General features: G+C 40.5%; 1 protein-coding gene across 2 annotated transcripts in view; it reads right to left on the reverse strand.

The window, feature by feature from the left end:
- Positions 1-21: 21 nt before the first annotated feature.
- The window catches only part of LOC105263428 (uncharacterized), a 31,873-nt gene continuing 8,469 nt past the window's right edge, over positions 22-23,425 (reverse strand). The window contains exons 2-10 of one of the 2 annotated variants that reach the window (XM_011299639.1): positions 10,916-10,958; positions 9,820-9,987; positions 7,987-8,212; positions 3,854-3,937; positions 3,209-3,342; positions 2,828-2,964; positions 2,112-2,508; positions 1,684-1,867; positions 22-1,523 (exon numbers count right to left, since the gene is read on the reverse strand). In XM_011299639.1, coding sequence (XP_011297941.1) covers positions 1,324-1,523; positions 1,684-1,867; positions 2,112-2,508; positions 2,828-2,964; positions 3,209-3,342; positions 3,854-3,937; positions 7,987-8,212; positions 9,820-9,987; positions 10,916-10,958 — 1,573 coding nt within the window. In that variant the 3' untranslated portion in view covers positions 22-1,323. Of the gene's footprint in view, positions 1,524-1,683; positions 1,912-2,111; positions 2,509-2,827; positions 2,965-3,208; positions 3,343-3,853; positions 3,938-7,986; positions 8,213-9,819; positions 9,988-10,915; positions 10,959-23,425 lie in introns of both variants that reach the window. The other variant, XM_011299640.1, reaches the window with a different exon arrangement.

The following is a 23,425-nucleotide window of genomic DNA, read 5'->3' on the forward strand; positions in this document are numbered from 1 at the left end:
CTGAAATAAATTCTCCTTTCCTCGTATCAATTCTACTTTATTGAAAATCGTCATTGATACACTCATGCTGTAATTAAACTCATACATTGGTTATAGTAATTAAAAACTACGACCTATTTAAAATTGTTCGCCAATAAGACTATATGTACAGGAATTTGTAACCGAGGTAAAAAAAGCTCGTGAAAAATTAATGAAATAGATCATGAATTTCCTTGAACCCAAGAACAGCCAGGAGGGGAAATTAATATTTTCACAAGAGAACATGATCACTAATTTCACTCGTCACTAATTATTTTTCCCTCCCTCACATTTTTTTTTTAACTTTGCGGCAATAAAGAATAACCCTAACTCGTTGGGCGTGACTCCTGTCTCGTGTGAGCTTTCACTCGAAATATTACTTAATCCTCACTGGCCGTGTTCAAACGTCGAGGCACTTAAATTATTTCCATTCCAATTCGTTCGTTCCTTTTAGCATGAAAATGAGGCGTCGCAATTGATTCGTTAATGCATGATAATAACTAATGTATTATGGGCTTATGTGAATATCGATACGATGCAGATAAACTCGAGGATAACTGTTTGATTAAGATAACTACATTAAAATTTATATCTCTGAATTTGTGATTTTCGTTAACTTTTAGAAGGCACATCTTAAATTATTTTCTCTCGTTTCATCTCGCAGTCTTGCTGGATCGCATGTCTACGTGTCATTATTATTTATTATATTATTTTAATTAATAGTTTATTGAACCGACATCACGTGCAATCTCAAGCCAGTCCATGTGATTGTGAAGTGTGATAAACGCATAGAATTCTGTAGTATAATGCTCATAAAATATCAATAGAAATTCGATAGAATTTTTTTCAGAAAGCTGAAACTCTTTGTATCAAATTTTAGCCCACATGTTTTTCTTTATTTCCGATCATGTTCATCGATTATTCTTCCTATTTCGTTAATTGAACATTAATTGCCGTCGATTGCGTATCAAGTGAGTCGGTAGATCCTTCGAAGGGCCATTGGCTTGGAACTGAATGCAAATCCAAGTAAATGGCAAACTCTCGTAAAGCAGAGAACCCTTAATTAAACAATCGTAATTAGTGTTTTCTCATTGCGTGTAAACCGGACGCGGAGTTGATCCAGTGGCTGCGGTTAACACAGATCACTTGTCCGCTTCTCTGATTCCACACTCGTGTCTAGATTTCTTGTTTCCTCGTAAAAAATATAATTTAGTGAAGATCTTTATCAAGATGGGATTCCTCACTCACTCGGTGGTGAATTATTTCGTTGAAATTATTATCGTCTTATTTTAGGCTTCTGGGGAGTTAATTAATTCGACCTTTGTGAGTCATGTAGCTGAGACTGTCGCTCAGTAATTTTTCTCTCGCTGCACGTCGTATTCGCGAGCAAAGGGCGAGGAGAGTACCAATCATTATGCAGATTACGGCACATCCAAGACCGACTATTGTACTCACTACCGTTGATCGTAGACAGACTCTGTCGCCGGGGGGTGATTCGCTGGGTCCTGAAATAGATTAATAGCACGAGGATATTTAAATAAATCTTAAACTTCATTTCTCCAACAATTACCCAATACGCATTTTCTGTCAGTTTGTTTTTGTTTAAATATGATGGAGCAATTGAAAGGTTCAGGTGAAATATTCAACAAATATTGAGACAGTTACCATTGTGCAGCGAGGCCGTTGAATTCTGGAAGATTTCAGGTTCTGCCTCGCCCTCCTGGAGCACCCGCAGTGACTGGAATAGATTAACATTCTCCGATAAACTCGTTGCTGGAGTCGTAGGACCGCCAAGGGCCAACGATCTTTTGGCAACGTTCTTGGAATTTCTCCAGTGACAGGGTTGACTCTGCAGCACAAAAAATCCGCACTATTATTCGAGAAACTGAAAATCTTTAACAAAAATTTCGTTATCGCATCAATCGTGGAATTATTGTAGGATGTGAGATGATTTTTTTTTGGCATGAATTTGTGGGATGAATTAACCGGATGCCGTTGCATAGGAAACATCCGATTCTCCTTTGACGATTTCTCCCTCTAATTAGGGGGAATATCCCCCGGACGTTATCATCAATCAAAGACTAATTACTCACCGGACACCTTCCATGACACATCCTCACATCGCACTCGATATAAAGTGCTGGAGAACCCGTGAACCTGAACGTCTTCATGTAGGCGAAGACTTGAGTCTCGAAAAGACCGCTCTCCGACCATGAACCTCTGAACCTGCTGATCAATTTGTCGTCAACTGGACATCCGTATTGATCGATCAGCTGGATCCTCTTGTTGCCACCGTTATGCGCATAGCAGTCGTTGACGACGATATCAAAACCGTCGTACTTACTCCTCATGTAAATTATGAGTGTCAGAGGATCTCCAACTCTCACAGGACCTGCAACTCTCGTTCCCGTCGTTCCATACCCATATCTTATCTCCATGTAGCATTCCGGTGGTTGCAGTGTGAATACTACCGGATTCCCCGTCGCAACTCTGAAATTTTATCATTTTTACTTTCCCACATGAGAGAGTGCTTTTCAGTATAGTATCAGTCAATTCCAATTTCAAGAAATTTCACGTTACGCAGCGGGTGATAAGAGAATTCTCAGAAACCGAGAAAATATGAAAATAAAAAAATTACGTTCCTCCCGAAAAATCGGAAAAATCCGCTGGAGTCGGGATAAATTTTTATTTTTTTCACAGAGTGAATTTCTCCGAAATTAATCAAAAAAATTTCATACATTTAATTTCCTAAAGATAACAATGATCCCCGCGAACCACATGCTACCCCTGAAAAACCCATAAAACTCACTCAACATCGAGAAATGGAAAAGTCACAGTCTTCCAGAAGTCGTATCCATACTCGCACGTTACTTTGAAATGCTCATCAAACTCCTCCTCAATGAGCGGATTATACTGCACAGTAACAGTATTCCACATGAGATTCTTCTGCAAAGTAGAATGCAAAACGTTAATCATCATTTATGTACACGAACATCTCCGCCAACATTCATCCCGCGCACTGCAATTACAAAGACTTAAAATGCGTTCATAGAATCGTAACAAATGATGAATGACGAGAAAGAATAGGAAAGATGGATAAATGATTAAGGGGAACACGATAAAAATAAATCCTAAAGAAAGACAAAAAAAAAATGAACAATGATAAATTGAGGAAAAAAAAGGGACTGACCGTTGGATTTTTTCTACTGTCCTGATGGTGGGTGTTCTCACCGAGGGTGCCACAACGATTTAGCTGTATGTAAAACTCGTAGTAATCCCGGCCAGTACCATTGACGTACATGCAGTCAGGATCGTAAGAGTAGCCTGTAATTAAGAGCGATTGTCTCAGCACGCTCGACGATTCGATGCGCATGGGATAGATCGATATCGATTCTTGTTGTTCAAAGGTACACCACCCCCTGCCACCCCATTGGTACATGCCCCATGTACCCATCTCAAAACAAGTCTCAATCTCTCATGGGTCAGTGTTATGCTTCGCACCAATGATCACCAGCTCCATGAGCGAGTGAGCGAGTGAGCGAGTGAGCGAGAGAAATTCAAATATTTTTAACATCAATAAATTTTTTCATTACTTTGATTCCTATTCCCCGAGCCAATACAGCCAATACATCTCTTGTACTTGTACTTGCACTTGTACCTGTACCTGTACTGAGATTTCACCTTGAGATTACAACTAATCTAATTTTATTCGCACAATTATGATGATGACTGGTCTCGTGTCAGGGAAAATAAACAATGGGAATGAGCATCAATTTTTATTGAGTGGGTATTGGCGATTGGTATTGTTGGGGATTGCGTTTGGCGTTGTCCTTACCAGCGGAATATAATAGACCCGCGAAGGAGCCATTGAAGCCGATTCTTATCTTCATGTAGTCGTCCTGACACTCAGCCTCGATATCTGAAATGAGATGCGATTGGTTTGAATTAATGGAGGGAATTATTTTTCGTTACGAAAAGTCAGAGTGACGGCCAGTTAATGTCTGTCGGATTTAACTGTTCTACTACTTGTTTTTTTTTCAGCTATAAAAACCGCGGATTTTCTATCGATATCACGTCCATCGATGATTAATGCACGCGGGGAGATTGAAAAAGAGATAAGTATTAAATAATAGTGCATATTTTTGTGGGTTCAAGGGTTTTTGAGGGTGAATTCGATGAAAATTTTGATAGCAACGTTTGTTGATGTGGCAAAAGGAATTAGGAAATCAAGGTAAAATCAGATTTTGGCTCGTTATTCACGGTATTCTCTGTCTCGCAATATCCTGAGTGAGTTGGAACGTGTTGAGAGCCAGTTGTGAGGGTTTGGCTTCCGTTTTGGAATCCGGTCATCGATGTACCGAGAGTGAAAGTCAAACTCCCGGTCTTCTTTTTCTCGCTGAACATACTTACAAACTTGACTCCCCTCTCCATTAGTGGTATTTGTATAACCGTGTGTTTGATAAGAAATAGAAGGCTCGAGGGGGAGGCAAGAAGTTGGAAGGCAGTACGACGTAACGACGTGTCTAAACGAGCCGAAGAGATTGCCGGGTGAGGATAGTCACGGTTGGTGAGAGACGAGGGTACCATGATACAATGCTTCTTATAACGATTTTATTACCGAAGGGAGTGCGTACTGCGACGATTGCGTGACGAGTCGTGCTCATTCTTCATTTCTATCCTCTTTATTTTTATTGTACAAGCTTTTTATTCTCCGGCATCGTGCCAATGTGCGAGTCCATCGCATTTTACGCATACCGTTTCACACTGGTAGAAAATTACCCTTTAACAACAGTCAGGGGTCATGAAATTTGTGGGAAGCTATTCAGTTATGAATTTGTTTCTTCTACTGGCGCAGTAGAAAAGGAACGGATGGATGACGGCCAGAAAAATTGTAATCCCAAATTTATGATGGATATTCATTGTAAAAAAAAAAATGCAACTAAACAAATGAGTTTATTATTTCACATAATTATCTGGCTGTATTTCTCCAATAAGAGAATAGCGAAATCCTTAGAGGAATTGAGAAGTGTATAAAATTCGTATAATCTTAAAAATAATTAGTCAATTTTATGATTAATAATAATTTGATGGATAAAAGAAATGAGTAACGACTGAAAAGTAATGTCTCGATTTTCCTCGACGATTTTTCATCAACTCTTATTTTCGGAATTCACCTCCGAGCGCGGAAATGCCATTCCAACATTTCGAATGCATTCCAGAATGCCAAGTATTCAAAATATTCCCGGGAGCCCGTCTAAAATACTCCGTAAAAATAGCGGCTTGAAATACCAAGGGCCTCTGGACCAATCAAAAGGGGTAGGGGGAGTGGGAAAAAAAAAAAATAATTTCCCCCACAGCTAATTCACAACGTAAACGATGCGGAAAGGGTACAGTAATGGAGTGCAAAGGCTCCGTATGCATTCTGACAATACGCTTTCCCTTCTTCCGGGGGCCCCTCAACTCAAACTACTATGCATAAGATGATAATGACGCAGCTACTCCAGGTTGTGTGATGCAGAACGGAAAATCGGTGGTCTAATGCAACTGGCAAAAACTACCGTACAAAAGTACAAACGAAACTAAAACGAGAGGAGGAAAAATAACACGAGAGATTTTAAATATGCAATACGCGGAAGGTACAGCTGATGATCGGGAAAAAGTCCGAGGGGAGGACGTGGTAAAAACTGACCTGTGGTTGTTGCCACTGGTAGGGGAGGGGGGCAAATAGAGGGGCAAATAGAGGGGCAAATACGGTGGGGGGTTAAAGGGGGAGGTTGAGGGGGAGGGCGGGAGGAAGGAATTCGAGAAGGCCGTGGAGGATTTATGGGAATCGGTCGTTCGAGAATGCTGCACTAAACCTATAATCGCTCCTTCTTCGCGTAATTGACGATTTAATTCCACGGACGTTCAGCCCCGGGATTCTCTTCCGGGCCCTATGTGCGCAGTCTCTTCCTCACTGCGAGAATTTTACGGCCCTTCTCGGCTCCTCAAGTTCACTCCTCCAGGCGAGGGGAGGGCTGCATTTTATTTCGAAAATCACTCGGATACCAATTGGTCTAGGGGAAGAGTCGAATTGTTCCCCCCCCCTTTTTTTTTTTTTTGGTCGTTGGCCTTTTTCATGAGGGGTCTTTTGAGACCTATGAAATTATGAAATTGCGGGGATTGTCTGGGTGTACTTTTCAAATACTCAGGATGGCTTGAGGGCGAGTGGTTTTTTACTCCCAGCAGAACAATTCTTTCATTGTTAATTTGAATTTTTATTAAATCGTCCTGAATTCTCAATTAATTAAAAGTTCTCATCTCAAATTTTTAATCAGCTGAACTTTCCATCAATACCTGTATATTTAAATGAACTCAATTATAACTTGTAATTATTGTATTTAAAATATTGATATTCTTCTAAAACTGGCGCTCCCAAGATCACCTAAAATGTATACCAAGAACTTGAATTACCAATAGCTGATCATAAAAATAAGAATAAAATCCCCGTTTCTACGTCTTTAAATTTTTTCCAAAGACCACCGCCGACTCTAATCGATACAATTCCCTTTATTCTCCCTCTTCGAATATTATCGCACTATTTTAAATGCGGAATTCCATTTGTCGGTTGAGAGGTATTGCTCTCTTCATGGCATTCTTTTTCCTCGAGTCCCGCCATCGTAACTATCATCCTGGGCATTTTTACCTGCCGCCGACAGAAATTCATCAACACCGCGTGAAAAACGTCTCCGGTTTCCTCGAAGCCGATGCTATGGGACATTTAAGGTGGACAATGTGCAACAGAAATGACATCTCAAGAGGAAAATAGCAGAAGAGATTTATTCAAATGACACGGCCAACTCTCAGCTGCCCGGCGTGACCAGTCGCCATGGCTGATAATGACGTTGCAATTGAGACGTGCTGTTAAACTGAAGGAGATAAAAAAAAGTTGTTGAGTAAAAAAGAATGAGACACCCTGGCTCCTGTTGCACACGGTGTCAGGAGCGCGCGCTTACGCCTGTACCATTTCCGACACCGTTTTAATTGCTTCTCTAACGGGATTGATCCAGACGTATAATACCATCCTTTAACGTCTATGAGATGTGGGCTAATGTTAGGGGTCCATACGTGCAACTCGTCACGTTATTTGTCTCAATATTATTCTCAGCGTCAATTCTCAAATGCTTCAACCACGTACAGTGGTTTATCACCGCGATCACTTTATGCTTTCAGCTACTTTTAATATATTATTTTATGGACTCGTTACCATTCCGCTAAATACGCACACAAAAAGTTTTTTAAGGATGAAAAAACATTTCCAGATACTACGCAACTGTTTCTGCGATTCTACACATTTTATTGCTCAATGAAACTTTGAATATTGTAGTGAACATTTTTCGCTGATCTGTGGGTTTTATTGGTGTTCAAAGAAGGGATTGTTTTTTTTTTGTTTGTTGTGGGGAATAGAGGATTTTTAATTGGTGAGCTTTGCTGAATTCAAGTTGAGGGAAGATCTTGAAAAATGGTAGTTTATTTTTCAAAGAAATTTTTGTAAAAAGCTGGGATAATTAGAAAGGCTGTCTCAGGAGGAGGATTTATAAAATGGTGAAAAAATGAAATTCTTGAAGACTACGACCTTTTTATGAGTCTTTTATGAATAATGAATTTTCCTCACTAAAATTTGTTTGAGAAAAATGGTAATTTTTTAAATAGTTTTCCGTATTCGGAGTTTCAGCAGAAATTCATAGCAGACTGAGCGATAAAGGAGAGATTTACTGCATGTTTCGAATTAAAAATTAATTAAAATTTACGTCATTGAAAATTCAGACAAAATTTTGTCTGAATTTGTGATGAGTCGTTGATGTGAACCATCAATAATGATCAATGCTTTTGCTTTTCATTTTTGAAATTTTAATTGAGATCATGAACAGATCCGATCATGAAATTTCGATTTTTTAGAATTACCAAATCAACGATAAAATAACTCACGTTGAACTCTGGTGGTGTTCGGTCTATATCTCCTGTGCTCTCGGTCCCAAGTTTCAGGATGTCTTCCCCACTCGTCATCAGAGCTACCAGGACCACTTCCACCCCCGCCGCCACCCCCAAGTGCCTGCAACCCCTGGAGGGTCTGAAGGGCCTGAAGATTCGGACTGAGAGGTCTCTTGAGGGCCGGTACCGGCACATACGACGCACCCTCCCCCACATACACCACCTGCAAACAATTCCAATGATCATTACTCGTTACTCCGCACCCAGGAGTCATGCGGAAAACATGTTTACGATGTTGAGCTGCACCAGGAAGCGGAACTGTCGCGTCATGTGTGTAACCATTCCATTTCATCGGCGACATGTTCCCTGGGTATCAAAAGTCCTGGGGAGATGTACCCCGTCGACGCCCGCGCATTCATGCGTCGATTAACGGTCACGCGGTCGAGATCCAACGTCGCGAGTCATTAGTCGCAGCTACGAACCGACTCATCATCTCGTGTTACATCATGCATTGATAACAGGAGAATGTCTCTAGGAACTATTTCATCACCAACAGATTCCTATTTTTCCACCACTCAAACTTCATCCTTCAAAGAATTTCTTTTTACAATTAAAATATCTGCTGCACTTCATAAAAATTTTTATTGTAGAAATTTTCAGATAACGTGAAAAACCCGAAAAAATTCTAGTACTGATAAAAAAAATTCATTGAAATACAGGAAAGACAATTACAGAATAACTTCTGCAGTATGTGAATACGAGGAAATTGACTTGGAATTTCAAATAGAATTTCTACTGCTGGTGTATCGAATTTATATAAAATTTTCTGTAAATACGGGGAAAATGCGCGTGTCAGCGGTTGAATTTATCTCGAAAGTGTTTCCCTTCGCGTGCCTAATAAAAAATGGGAAGATCTGTACCGGAAGATTCACCCAGAGAATTCCAGGAGTGCTCAGGACACACCTTGGAAAAATCTCAGTCGAAGCCCAACCAACACCTCCTCCCTCCATAAATCCTAATTTGAATATCCATCCGCGAGAACCCCCAACAGCGTGAAGAAGTAAATCAACAGTCCCCCCTGTCTCCATCCACAGCATTCTTTAACTGGCAAATTGATGCATAGAACTGATTTACGACAAACGGTAAACCCATCTGCATCTCAGGACGCCGTTTGCCTGGTGATAAAATGCCCAAGTAATGTAGTTTAGCATTGCGCCAGGTGTATGCAGCAGTACAGGGGCGTTAACCGACGAAGCATTGAGTCTAGTTGTAGTCAAAAGAGAGTGGATTGATAGCCCTGGCACCGCTAGGAGCCATCCTCCATTTATCGTCTGCTGTGTGCCATTGCTACTGTGAAATTTCAGATAAAAACTCGCTAATTCTTCGATTACCACTCACTCTATCAAACCCCAATCACCACAGCGCACCAAAAAATTCCGTTGAAAAATCCCTCAGATTTATCCCCTTCAAGTATTTTTATCAATTTAATATTCCTATCAACCTCTAGAAAAATTTCTGCAAAACTTGCAATCACACTAAAATCGTTAAAGGAATTACTTTTTCGATTCAGTAACTTCCCGAAAATCGATTTTAAAAAAGAGAAAATTGCGGGAAAAATGCGGGGAAAATGAAAAATTTCTATCACTACCCGATGATGGAAGTTGTCCAGAAAACCGTTGGTCGATCAACTATTCAACGACCGGAAACTTACGGATCGGGTGGGATTGCAACGAAAATTCTTTCCCCAGTTTTATCACCGAGTCTGGCCGAGAGCTCGGGCATTTTTTCATCATGATTCTAAAAGGCTAATTAATGATCAAGTTTACTTACAGCATCCTGATCACTGGCCTCGTGGGTAAGGGCTTCTCGTGTTTCTGTTCGATTTGTCTCGTCCTCCTCGGGGCCTGAACCACTTCCTGCCCAGTAGTCTTCAGTTGCATCCTCCAGAATTGTTTCACCATTTGCTCTCTCTGCTTCGGTTGTTTCTAAACCTGTGGACTGGTCGGCAACATCGAGAGGGTTATTGCGGCCCATTTGTTTCGGACTCAGTCGTTTCTCGTTGTGGATCAATTAGGGAAATGGCATCGAGTTCCGGGGCAATATGTTTGCGAAATTGCTAACTCCATCGTTTCAATATTCTTGATGAAGAGCATTTCATCGAAATTATCTCCGTTAGATTCCGAGATATCGAGCAAAAACCTAAACCGTTATCTCTATCCTATTAATTTCTCACATTAATTTCCAAAAGATTATCAAACTTTTATTTTTCATTTCCGATCTCTCATTCCTGGAGTTGTTATCAGAATTCTCGGCAATCCAAAGAACTTCTCAACCCATGAGGAATTCACTCATAAAAATTCTCATCACACCTAGACTCTCATTAAATCCTCATCAGTTCCAAGTAAATTCTTTTACTAATAAAAAAAACTTTTTTATTTTACGATTTACCAAAGGGTATGCATTAATTTATAAATGATCCATATAAAACAGACTTGCGCTCTTGTGATTTTGAAAAACCGTTAGAATAAAAAAAAAAATTAATAAGTTGAAGTTTTTTCAGAGATTATGCGACTCTATGATGTCTTGCCAAGAGCTATTCGATTATTGGAGAAGAAACAGAAAGCAGATGCTAATTTTTCTATTTGAAATTCTTGAGCTTAAATTTTCCAAGTATTCTGAGCATTATCATTGAAAAAAAAAACCGACTGGAATAAGACAATAAAAAATTTAATACCCATAGCGAATTTTTAATGGAATCGTAGAAAACAAATGGACTGTTTTCATAGAATTCTAATAAAACGCGGAAGGAATTTCTCACGGAAAATACAACTTTTTCCATAAAATTCCACCATACGTGCTCTTCTAAATATTTCCGGAAGATGTTCGAAATGGAAAAGGATAAAACCAAACCGAAAGAACATCTTACCCAGCACTGGTCGATGCTTCCGATCATCAGGATCCACGTGAGTCTGCAAATAAAAATAAAATCATAGTTACAAAACACGAAGCAGTGGTGATGAGTTATGAGAACCATAGGTTGGCAAAGGGGATAAATTGAAAGATGTAAAAAATTATCAGTGCTCTAACTCCGCTAATAGATCCAACAAGAAACTCATCTAGTGCAGGGTACCTACAGCAAAAAGTCATCTACATCACGCCTTGGAGGATACCAGAGGGAACATCCCATCGACAGGGAATGTTTTTCCATGAAGAGACTGGCAAAACCCATCCACATATATGGACGACTGGATATTATCCTTCGAGCATAAATGTACTCCACGTACAAAAGAATATCATAGTTGTAAGTTTTGTGATGCTCCACTTCTGTGCACGCTTGAGTTGTCCTAGTATGCAACAAGAGCAATATCCATCATCGTTTTATGGACGGGGTGTAGGGACGAGTCGAACGACCGCGAGGAATCGTTTGGATTATGAGGCTTCTTCCGGGAATGCCCGACGAATCGAATCGGAAACGAGTCATCGCTGGAGGCCCCATGGAGACCAGAAAATTATTGGGGCTCTCTAGCTAAATTGAGAAAATTTTTAATGAAATAATATCGGAATTATCGATACGCAAGCGTCAAATATTTTCTTCAAATATGTCTCCGCAGTCAGGGGCTCTAATCATCATTATCAAGACAATCATGCTGCAAGGGAATTAATTTGGTGTAAGAAATTTAATTCGTTTTTCATTAATTCTAATTTTATTTATTTTTTTTATTTTGACGAGTCCATTACAAAAATCTTGGAAATTTCGAGGAGCTGAATTTGTAAGTCCACAGATGACCGAGTATTATAAATTCGAAATTACGTTACGTATCCCTTCACGACGAGGAAAATTCACGAAAAATTACGTGAGACTTCCGTAATCCTAGTGAAAAGTGTCATTCTTTTACACAGTCCAATTCTTCCATTCAGTTTTATTTTTACGCAATTATTTTTTACAGTGCAAGATAACAGGTGTAAAAAAGATATTTATAAAAATGTCATTCGAAAAAAAATATTTATCCTATTCTCAGTTTACGGTGGACTTTGGGGTCTACTACGGGGCCTTTTTACTTCAAATAAATTTAAAGTGCAATTTGGTGATAGTGATTGTAGGCTGATTACAAACGAAAAGTCGGTGGCCTTCGGGGTGGTAAGCGAACCAAGTGAGAACCAACTGCATCGTGGTTTTGACCTAGTGAGGGTAACAGTCGACTAGCACGCAACCGACGTAATAACATGTAACAGTTCAAGTAACGTGGGTTGACTTGGCCATGCAACCAGTGTCCCAGTGATGGTCTTTTTCCTCTGCCATGCATTCATGTGTAAACTACCGTGTGAGAATAAAATTCCACCGGTTAATACAGAGTCCCTCGAAAATAACGTTGGGCACATGCTGTACGGTTCGCTAAATTAATGGCTGGGACTCTGAATTCAGATATTACACATTGTACACAACTGTTGTTTATGGGCAACTCAACATCCGTTCCCGCCGTTAACACGCGTGTACTTTTATTTTTATTGGCATTGACAGGTTTTGGGAGTGATTGGAATGATTCAGTAAAGGGTGATTACACCTCGACGAGTGATTTCACTCAGTTCCGTGATGTAATGGTTATAAATAATCGGTGGTTGTTGTCAGTCTAATTTTTTTTTTACAATTCATCCACTTCTGTCAAGTAAATTCAATTGGCAAAAGTAATTATTTAGACTTTTTTTACCAATTTTTTGGGGGAAAATTCAATGTAAGAACGAAAGGATTGGAATTTTTACCAAACGATTTGTGATTTTTAATGATCACTGAATAAGCAAATGGACACAAAAAAATATTGACAGTGACTTCTTTGGTTTCGCAAATTTTTAGGTTTCATGTCATAAAAAGGCAGCGAAGTCGCGGAATAATTGGAATAATTGGAATATCTGAAAAACCGAGATGTCGAGGTGCTCCATGTTTTATTGCCTTCCCTGTCATAAATCTGCAGTTACGAATTTCAGAAATGAGTATCTCACAAAAAATCACAGCAGAAACAATAAATTCAAATTATTCACTCATCTCCATAAGTTGAGTCGTCATTTTCCGCTCATTCAGATGATTGAGTGGCATGAAATCACTCATATTCTTGCAGTTCTGTCATCATTAAATCACGAGACCTGAGAATTTCCCCTGAATGAAAATAAAATGTGAGGGGTGGCTTCCACCGATCAAACGCTCATTACCACCCAATTAAAACTCGAAAATCACCAGAATTATTCATTTAGTTCCAGTGGATTCGTTCCCCTATCCGCAGGGTAACATCACCGGAGAAATATTCATTACCTGCGGTAAAATGTTACGCGGCTAAATGTGGTTAACGGAGCGAAGGCGAAATGCGAGAAGGTCTGAGGCCAATCCAACCACCAGTTCCATCCAGAAAAATCTCAAAATCCAAATGAACAAATCCCCACTGAACATTCTTTGAAAATTGTTCCTGAATTTTCCACGATTTCCCCTTGAAGCAGCAAAAAAAAATATTGAAACCCGTTCCAATTTCAAGTAAAACCCCGTGAAATAATTACAAACGCAGCCTTAAATATAAAACTTTCGTTGAAATACCCCATAAAAATTCTAAGAAATACCGAAAAATCATGGAAAATGATCCTTGAATTTTCAATCGCTGAAAATTTCATAGGAATTTGGAAGTGAATTTTCACGTTCATGTTGAAAAATAATGAAAATTGTGCAATTTTCATATTTCTTCCTCTTGCACCGAATTCAGCGTAATTTTCCGGAAAATTCAGGTGTATTTTTAAATAGTGAGTAATACCCGAAACAAAATCCGCAGGAAGCGGTAGAATAATTGCGTAATGGGGGGCTTGGTGGTGGCATGAGTGAATTGATCTAATTAATGTAAGCGGAGGTTGAAGGAACGGTATACGGTGCCTAGAGGTTCACCTTGCCTCGGGGCGGAGGCCCAACTCGTATCAAGTCACGTACAGTTTCGACTATGGTGATGCCACACACCTGCCATTTACCCATTCGCAAACATCAGGATACAAAGTCCCCATCACTGGGTCAATCTCTCATTTTTTATCAATTTTCATTCGCAAGTCATCTGGATTTTCAATTATATCGATGTAAATGTAACTCAATCGGAAAAGTTAATTATAAATAATTTTCCTCATTGGGAATTAATTATTAGAATAGAATAACATTTTCGGGAAAATTTATCTGGATAAATCTTTGAATTCTCATTTGCCCGACAATTCCACGTGATTTCTCATCACGGAATTACTTCCAATAATAATAATTATTATTATCAATTATCTCAAGGATTTTATTATTTATAATTTAATTTCAATATTTTAATTTCAAGGTTTCCTTGTGAAAAATGTTGATTAGAAGTGAAAAGGGGGTGGAATAAATATAAATATGAAAAATAAAAAATTCGGAGATTTCGTGCGTTTTCCATCCTAAAATGGAAAAAATCGGAATTCTCACGTACCGGTACATATTAAACCCATCGAAACTCCCCGGAACGAATGCTATAAGACCCCCAATCACCCAACCTCCGGTAAATTGAATGGAGATCACCCGAGATAGATTAACGAGGCCATGAATAATACCCCATGATGGTACCACATATCCTCCTCATTCACCTCATCTATTTTTAACGAGTAAAAACCCACCAACTCGCTATTCCCAAGTTAGTTAATCCAACCTGCATGCCCATGAGAAAATGGTGGGGTTGAGTTCAGGAAGACTAATCTGTCATCGTTATCGTTAACCTGAATCGTCCCTGAGTACCGCGAAGGCGTGCAGGCCCGCCAGGCTAATTATTATCATAAACCCACAGAAGAGGATCACAATGAACTTGACAATGTTCGTCAAGCCCCACCACCTGGATTTACCTTGTTAACGAAAAAGAAAGAGAAAAAAGTGGAAAGATGAATGGAGGTGGAAGACGAGACCCCGAGACCCCACCATTTTAGGGTCGTGCCGTGTACTCCCCAAAATGGCGTCCACCCATGCGCAGTTATTCGGGATGATTCAGCTTGAAAAACCTTCGCACGGATGAATTTGCATGGAGAATGCAATTAACATGAGAAAACGGATAAGTGAGTCAAGGTGGTGGTGGGTTAACGAGGTAAAATATCCATTGTACGTGTGTGCATACTGAAACTGTTCTTTTGGCGTTGAAAATGCTGAGACAAGTGGAGTATTTGCCCTGTTGGCTGTTGTCTGGTGCTCGAGTGAAAGGAGGAAAAGAAAGACAACGATTGTGGCCGATTGAGAATAGTCAGAATGGAAACAGGGGAAAGGAGATGATGCTGACTACGTTACGCTACTTCAGGAAGAAGTTCTTAGCCTCGGGGTGAATTCGCTCGAGTTACCGTTGGACTTGGCAGGCGACGCCAAGGCGATATTGAAACGTAGATTAGGGGACAGACCACAGGGGAAAAGGGGAATATGTGTGGTGGATAAGTCGAGATTAGCGAGAGAAACAAAAGTTTAAATATAGTGGAGTCTAAAGTTTGTAGTGAGATGGGGAAGGACTCGGTGGCCTCGGGGCCTTTTAATCTACCTCCTGATCGTCTTCAACGGTATCATCTGGGCTATTGGCGCTTGATGATACCTGGATGATGGCCAGATTGGTGTGAATATCCTCGGGGTAAAAACTTGTCGGGGCAAATGGCATTTGGGTTGCTGTCGTTGGCTAGTCAAGACGAGTAGCAGTCAGTCCATGTTGCTACGTTGAACGCCCTTGCCTCAAGGTCTTCAGGGCACGCTAACACCTGGTTGCTGGTTATGCAATATCTCTGGGTTGGAGAACAGGTTAATTGGTGTGCATGGTTAAATTCAATTGAATGATAAAGTTTCAGGTAACGTGGCCAATTCAACTGGTTGGATGATTTTATGGTAGGCATAACGAGCTGAGTTATGCCACCAGTCGATTTTATTCCGGCACTGCATTTAGCTCGTGCCTGCTTCCTTCTTCAGTGGTGTGCTAAAATACTATATGTGCACGCTTCTTTAACGCTGCAAATTAAGCATTTTCTTTCTTTTTTTTTTCTTTTATTTTTTATTTTCATTTGGTTATTGGTAGGCAAGACCAAATCGGGATATTTTATTGATGTGACGGGCACGGTGCTCTAAAACGTAACTGTGTGTCGACGGGGTGTACTGGGGATTAAATTACCGGCTGTAATGCGCTGCTAATGGATATCCACGAGAGGCGTCTAAACTCGCTAAATTACCCAGCTGTTGGGATTTATTTTTTACGCTACCACGGGACTCTTCTATTTTTGGTGGGGTGCGAAATTATGGGTGGAAAAATTGGACGGGGGGAGAGATGCATTTCCATGGCAGCTGAGTCGAGTGGAAAATTGTGTTTTTCAACGGATTAGATTAGGAGGGAGTTGTTGATTAGAGTTGATTGCAAGGTGTAAAATTCTTGATAATGATACAGTGGGGTATCATAAATTCCCATGTGAAGACACTTTGGTTCTTGTGCGGATGGGGGATGAGGACCGGTGGGAGTAACTGCATTGCAAGGGTTCTGCATGCTCTGGAAAATTATTTATCTCAGTGAATTATATTTTCATTTATTTCCAAGACATTTGTATCCCTATTTTTCTTGTCATTAATCTTTATTTGCTCAAAAAATTATATTTAAAATGATATTTAAAATCTCTAATCAGAAGAAATTTTTGAAAAAAATCTTGATAGTCTAAATACTTTTTTGGAGCAAGAGATAAATTTGAAGTGAAGATTGAAATCAGTGATTTTTGTGGAACTTGTGATTGCCGTATTTTGACCGAGTCTGTGGTCTTGCGATCACAGTCAAACTGAATTACACCCGGCGCTTTGGGCTGTTTGATCAGACAAAATGGGATTGAGGGATTGCTCCGCTTCGAACGTGCGTATCATTCCGGTAAAGTGGGGTCGTAAGAACTCGATTGCGGTTTAACAAGTGCTGAGGGGAATTCGAGGGCGAAACGGGGGTTTAAAGGGCTGTCTCGATGAGAATCAGAGGTTTTTCATCGCTCGAGACGGTGAGAAGGCAAATTGCCCTTTCGCAAACGTAAATCAAACATTGGTGATAGATTCTGCTGAGAAGTCTCTTTCCACTCGGTAGATCCGATGTGCAACCACCCGTAACAACTCTTTTCTCACTTCCGGTCGTGTAAAACTTTGTTCCCGGGTAAAAAAAAATTGTAATCGAAATATTTTTTCCAAATTTTCAAAAAATTTCTGGAAAACTCTCCAGAAAATTTTTTTATGAAACAAAAAAAATTGGAAGACAACAATTTTATTTTTGGAAAAGGTTTTGAATAATTTTTCAAAACATTTCTTAAAAATACAATTTTTTCGTTTCCCATTTTTTTTGTTTCAAAAAAAAAGTCTGGAAAGTTTTACAGAAATTTTTCGAAAATTTGGAAAAAATATTCCGAGTACAATTTTTTCACCGGGGTTGCCAATCTCCATTTTGTAAAATTCAACTGTATTCAGGATTTCTCAGACACTTGCAATAATATTTATAATTTTTCAACAGATTCACCGAAATGCGTTAGAATTCGTCAGAATCTTCTCCGATACCCAATCTCCTCCCTGACCTCCTCCTATTTCCCGCAAACTCCTATCTCACGGTCTCGTGAATTCCTTTCTAGTTCACATGGAAGCTGAAATGATACAACATTATCATCATCATCGCAGAAGGATGAGGATATTTGATATTCAAGACCACGCCAGTGGTAAAGTTACGTCACATCTCTCCGAAACCACCTCCCCAATCCCGTTACCTTCATTCCTATTAATAATTAATAACAGTACAATAGACCGGTACCGGTGTATTTCCAATTTCCGATTCATAATTCAAGCATCTTCAGCGAGTTGCCCCGGTACAATGCCACAGGACAATGGTTTTACATCGGTAAAACCAAACGCATAACATCCACGGTTCGCGGTATTTTACTTGTTACGCTCGATGACTGCACCAACTGACCCAACTCCTTGATCGTTCGACTCGTGGGAGGTGTCAGTCTCCCAATCACCAGATACCCCCCAATACCCCCTCCGCCCTCCGCCCTCCACCCTACCACCCCTCCACCTCTCCAACCCTCCACCCCTTCACCCCTTAACCCATCCGCCCCTCTAAAAAAAAATCATATTTTAAAAATTAAATTTTTACAATATACAAGTTAAAGTCTTCCAAACGTATTAAATATATTTTCGAATGATTTTGATTTGTTTATTAATAAAAGACGTCAGAGAAAATGTGGCTGACAAAAATACCACTTCTTCCCTTCTCATTCATTAAATTCTTCAAAGTGTGCACTCATCCTGTCTCACTGGTAACGCATTTTCTCTATCGTCAAGGTAAATATTCCTGAGAAGCATTACGGGATGGGATAAGTAAACGTCAGGGTAAATTTAGCAAGGAATATTAGTGGATGGAGAAAAGCCGGTGAAGGGAGGTCCTGACCTGAGTAAATCCCGCGGGTTTACGCTCCACCAGCGAATCCATCAGCTGCCTGACTTGTCACTGGAACTTGCTCCATACCCCAAGGGATAATCGATTTGGACAAGGTCAGGACAATTTGATGCATCTATTGAGCATCGATAGCCAACCGAGACTGTCTCCATCGCCGATTCCCTCAATTTCCCCTGTTCCTCACCTCTGAGGTGCCCTCGGAGTCGATTCCCACGGCCTCTGCGGTCCTCCGGAGCTGCTGGCCATCAGCAAAAGGGGTAATCTTGTGGGAGTCATGAAGGTGGACAGGGTCAGAGGGTAATTTTCCACTGTGTATTCGTCGTCATGCATGCTCCCTGTCTCTGGACACAAGCCCCCAGATTGCCCACTTGTCTTAATTTTCCATTCGCGGTTAACTCATCCCCCAATCATACGTTATTTAACCCTCGCGTTGTCAGTGGATTATCATTGCCCCATGAATTAAGTGTGCGGTTGAGGTGGGGTTTACATATGCGACTGGATTCGCGTATGCTAGGAGTCGCTTCGGACAATTAGACCCCTCCCCGTCGCTCCTGCGTACTGCCTTTCATCAGATAAATCATAATGACGCTGAGAAATCGTCACACGCGTCCTCATGCCCACAATTTCTGTTGTCATTCTTTGCTTATGACTGGAAGCTTTGTAATCGTTCATTTCCATCGTCTTATAATTTTATCTCTCTGAATTACGAACGGCAGCAAAATTCCCTTATCTCTTAAAAATTCAAGTTCCTGAAATCTCTCAATGAAATTCATGTCAGTCAAGAAAATTATTAGCATTAATGCAATTCTTTTAATAATAAATATAAATGGCAGAATTTTTTAATTTAGAAGAAATATTTCTGTTGAATTAATTTGGAAACTTTTTTAATCGGTTCAATTCGGTTTTGGTCGGGGGGTGGGAACCGGGAGTGGTTGGAGATATGATATGTCCCTTGACTTTTCCGAGTAGAGGCCAAGAGTCGGCCACCCAGCTTACACAAACCGTTTATCCTCCCACTGCTCACACATATCATGCTGCTCCGCCCTGGTGCACCTCACGGGGGGCTACGGATGTACTGATGCTTGTAATCATAATGGTAATTACGGATTGATCGCCGACCGGGAAGCGCTTGATAACGATTGACACTCACGTCTTCTCGGGACGATCAATTAGGTGGATACGGACACACCCCGGGGACGAGTTCTTGAACCGGGCCCCGCGATCATGGAGCTGGAGGGGGACGCGGTTCACTCGGTACGACAAGGAAAATCTCCCCAAGTACCTCAGGTAGCTGATTTTTTTTTTCGGCGAACCGCACACCACCGTCAACACCGGATATTGAGACAATGAGAGTTTCAAACTGCAAGTTCCGGGTCAGTGGAAGCAGCAGCTCCTGAAGAAGTGTTCATATTTTTCCTGATAATCTACTAATGACAAATTACTCATTAAATTCCAGCCCGAGATTCCCACACCATATAAATAATACTACAATTTAAATTCGCGGAAACCCGTAATAAATAATCGTCATGTGTATAGATTTGTTATCCGACGTGAAAATGGTGGATTCCACTCGTTCAATCTGCACGAATGAAAAATGGTGATCACATAATAGTCCAGACAAGTATCATCAGACTGTGGGATTAAAATATAAGGATAAAAATAAGCGAGGAAAAGTAATAAACGCAGAACTGGGCTATAAAAGGCACCATCTGTGCAGCGCATGCAGATTCCAAGGAAGTAATCCAACAGTTAGAGTGTTAGCGGTGCAGTTGGCGGGCCATGGCAATGCCGCCGGCCTACCTTGGTTATTAATTATCACAAATACCCGAGATAGTGTAGTTGAGGGAGCAGAAATAACGCACCTCTGGGTAGTGAGTAAAACCGCCTTCAAGTCACGAACTGACCCAGCGTACCTTTTATCTCACTTCAATTTAGTAAAACCTCAGGATCAATTCACAACATTAATTTAATGTGAGCCGAACACTACCAGGAAATAAAATCCATGAAAATCGTTAACGGCCATTCAAACGGCCTTCTCGCCTTGGAGGATGTGTGTACAAAAGAGAGATCGCTGTTTCAATTTCAATCTTGCAGTGTTGAGTTGCATTAAATGCATGAGTGTTGGGGCACGAGTGAGTGGCCTCAGGGGCGAGGCACCTTCATTCGATACAGCCTATTTGCCTCCTTCTCGCTTCTTCATCAAATGGATTGAGCTCACTATCTTCTCAGTCTATTTTGTTTGTTGGCTTTATAATGAGGAGAGGAGGAGGAAAAATAATACTCGGGTAGGGGGAGGGAGGGAGGGAAGACGTTTACCTGGGGCGCCACGTGGAACGGACCGTTACACGAGTTTTTTCATTGCAATCGCTCCAGAGACCCTGTGTCGAGGACACTGATAACTCCCATCGGGGGGATATTTCCTCCCGGTTGGATAGATCTATTTAATTGTCCGTGATCTTCATCTGTGGGGATTGGTTAATCGTTTAATGAGTGGGTGAACAGGGGGACCAGGGGGAGGGATTTATGGAGTTATTGATGATGTCATCACTGGCGTCGGGGCTCCGGTGAGAGCTATTCTCGGTTCAACACTAATTAATGCATCTTCCGTTATCTTATCTTCTCAAGGCTGCGCAATCACTCGCCATTCGGTCACACGTGCAAAATTATTCACATTCAAACGGTAAGTCTTTCGTATTGCCCGGGACTCAATTTATTTATTTATTTTTTGCTTTTTTCTTTTATGTATTAGGGCCATCGAAATGTGCTTCACGTACGGCTTTTGTGATTGCTTTTTTTTCTTATTTACAATCGATATAAATATAAATGTATTTGATAATTCATTTAATTAATTTATTGTTAATTGGGAAGAAAGGGGGAGTTAGTGAATTATTTTGTCATTCTTGCACCTCTTGGAATTCTCTGAGATTTCAGGTTCACGAACAATTCTCCCCAGGTGTCCCGTAATAACCCGAAAACACCTGAAATTCACCCCGGAAACAGGCTAATTATCTAATCCCGAAGTCCAGAGCCGAGGGGATCCAATGGGCGTGTGTTCCGCGTTCCAACAATCCCCCGTACTCATCCGCAAGATTACCAGGTGTAGTACCAACAAATTGCCCCGTTTGTAGGTCTCCATTGTGGTAACTTGAGAAAAATACGCGAATAGAAAGAACGAGAATAAAACGAAAAAGAAAAAAAAAATGAAAAATAAAGGGAAATGTACAATTGCGAGGGATCAAGAGGAACGAGAGGGAGATCCTTCGAGCATTTCAAGTGGATGCCCTTGCGTGTAGCATCCTGTGTTGTAGGTGTACCAAATGGATAAGATGGTGAGACGCTTGGTCAAGAGCCAAGGCAATACATGAATATCTCTCTCCCTAGATCGCACTTTTATCCGTATATTCTCCACCGATGTACCTTCAACGTGCATTTTACCATTTCTTATATCAGCCCCGATGTTACCCACTGAGTGAAATTGTTAGAATGGCGCGAGAGGCGAGAATTGTTAAGGAGGTATACAATGTGATGTTTGGCTTTATCGTAATGCCTGATACAACCACCTGGGGATAATCAAGCCTTGGGTAATTGCTCGTGATCCTGACCCTGGCAATGGGTGAAGTCACGAATGTTACCTTCCATTTGTGCTCTTGTATTGCGCAATTCAACTGCTCTTCTCACCTCTGCGGCCACCAGAAAGCTTCATTCAACTTTATTTATTCCCATTGATTCAAGGATGACCATCACTCGGTCTAGCACTTTTTTTTTATTTATATCAAATTTTCTCTGTGTGAAAATCAATTTTAAAAAACGGAAAAATTTCATTTACTTGATTTTCCATGAGACAAATTTCCATTGACAAATTACGCAGGATTAAAATTTATTATTGAATGTTGTCGAATTCTTGCAGTTCCAGAAATGAAATACTGACCTTCAAATTAAAAATGAATTTATTGCGTGAAAAATGATTATTTTTTTGGAATTTTGACGGATTGTGGTAATTTCTATGATGGAATTCCGCGTGGATTGAATAGAGAACAGTTTTGTTGGGTGTGTTAAGAGATTATCACTGGATTAATGCACCTATGACTGGGTGATGAATTCGCAATGGATATGAGCTCTTTGATAAGGCTACCACACCTGGTGCTGCCTGCCTCAATAATTACACAATCATTTGGCGCTCGCCAAACGGTTCCCTCATTTTTCAGCATTCCTTTCATTATTCCTCGCGGCTGTTAAAAAACACTTATCCAGGGGTTGAGACCCCTTCTAAGGTGTTGCATCATGGCTTAATGGCGGTGTCAGAGATGGGTTTGAGCATCTTTCAACGAGCCTGTCGATCGCCACAAGGAGGGGCCAGGCTACTGACGATAGTCATTCACACGGAAAAAATTAAGTGAAAGAAAAAAATGAGATCCCAACGAGCCCAACGCCTCGAAAACACTCGCGTTACGTTTTATATGCGCATAAAAAGACGACGCGGTGGAATTAAATCTGGTGCGCTCTTAGAAATTTTTCGCATTTCCAGAAACACAGCAATATTTATAGCAAAAATTATGCCGATATTTTAGTCATAACGAAATTTGTACCTCCACTCTCCAGTAAATATAACAATGATAATAAAATGTAGCTTTTAGCGATGCAATGGGAATTTCTCCATGAAATTATTTCCATCGAGGACAAAAGCCAAATTTTCAGATGAAATTATTAAAAAGTAAAAATCTTGTAAAAATGAAATTTTTTTTTATGTTGCGTTGTCTTTCAGGAGGGATAGAAGAATATTTTGGAAAATCCTAAATTGTTGATTGGGTGGATGCCAAGTGGAGAACCGTAACATCCTTTGAATTAGCCGTAGCCGATGGTCCCCCTGATGGATCCTCGCACTTAATCAAGGCCGAGGTAATTGGTACCCGGCCCACTGCTGGATGTACATATCCGTGTACGTCGGCTTGGGGTAACGTAACCACCGAGCAAAGTGGCGA

The sequence above is a fragment of the Fopius arisanus genome, unplaced genomic scaffold (genome assembly GCF_000806365.1).
Source record: "Fopius arisanus strain USDA-PBARC FA_bdor unplaced genomic scaffold, ASM80636v1 scaffold00015, whole genome shotgun sequence".
Lineage (NCBI taxonomy): Eukaryota > Metazoa > Arthropoda > Insecta > Hymenoptera > Braconidae > Fopius > Fopius arisanus.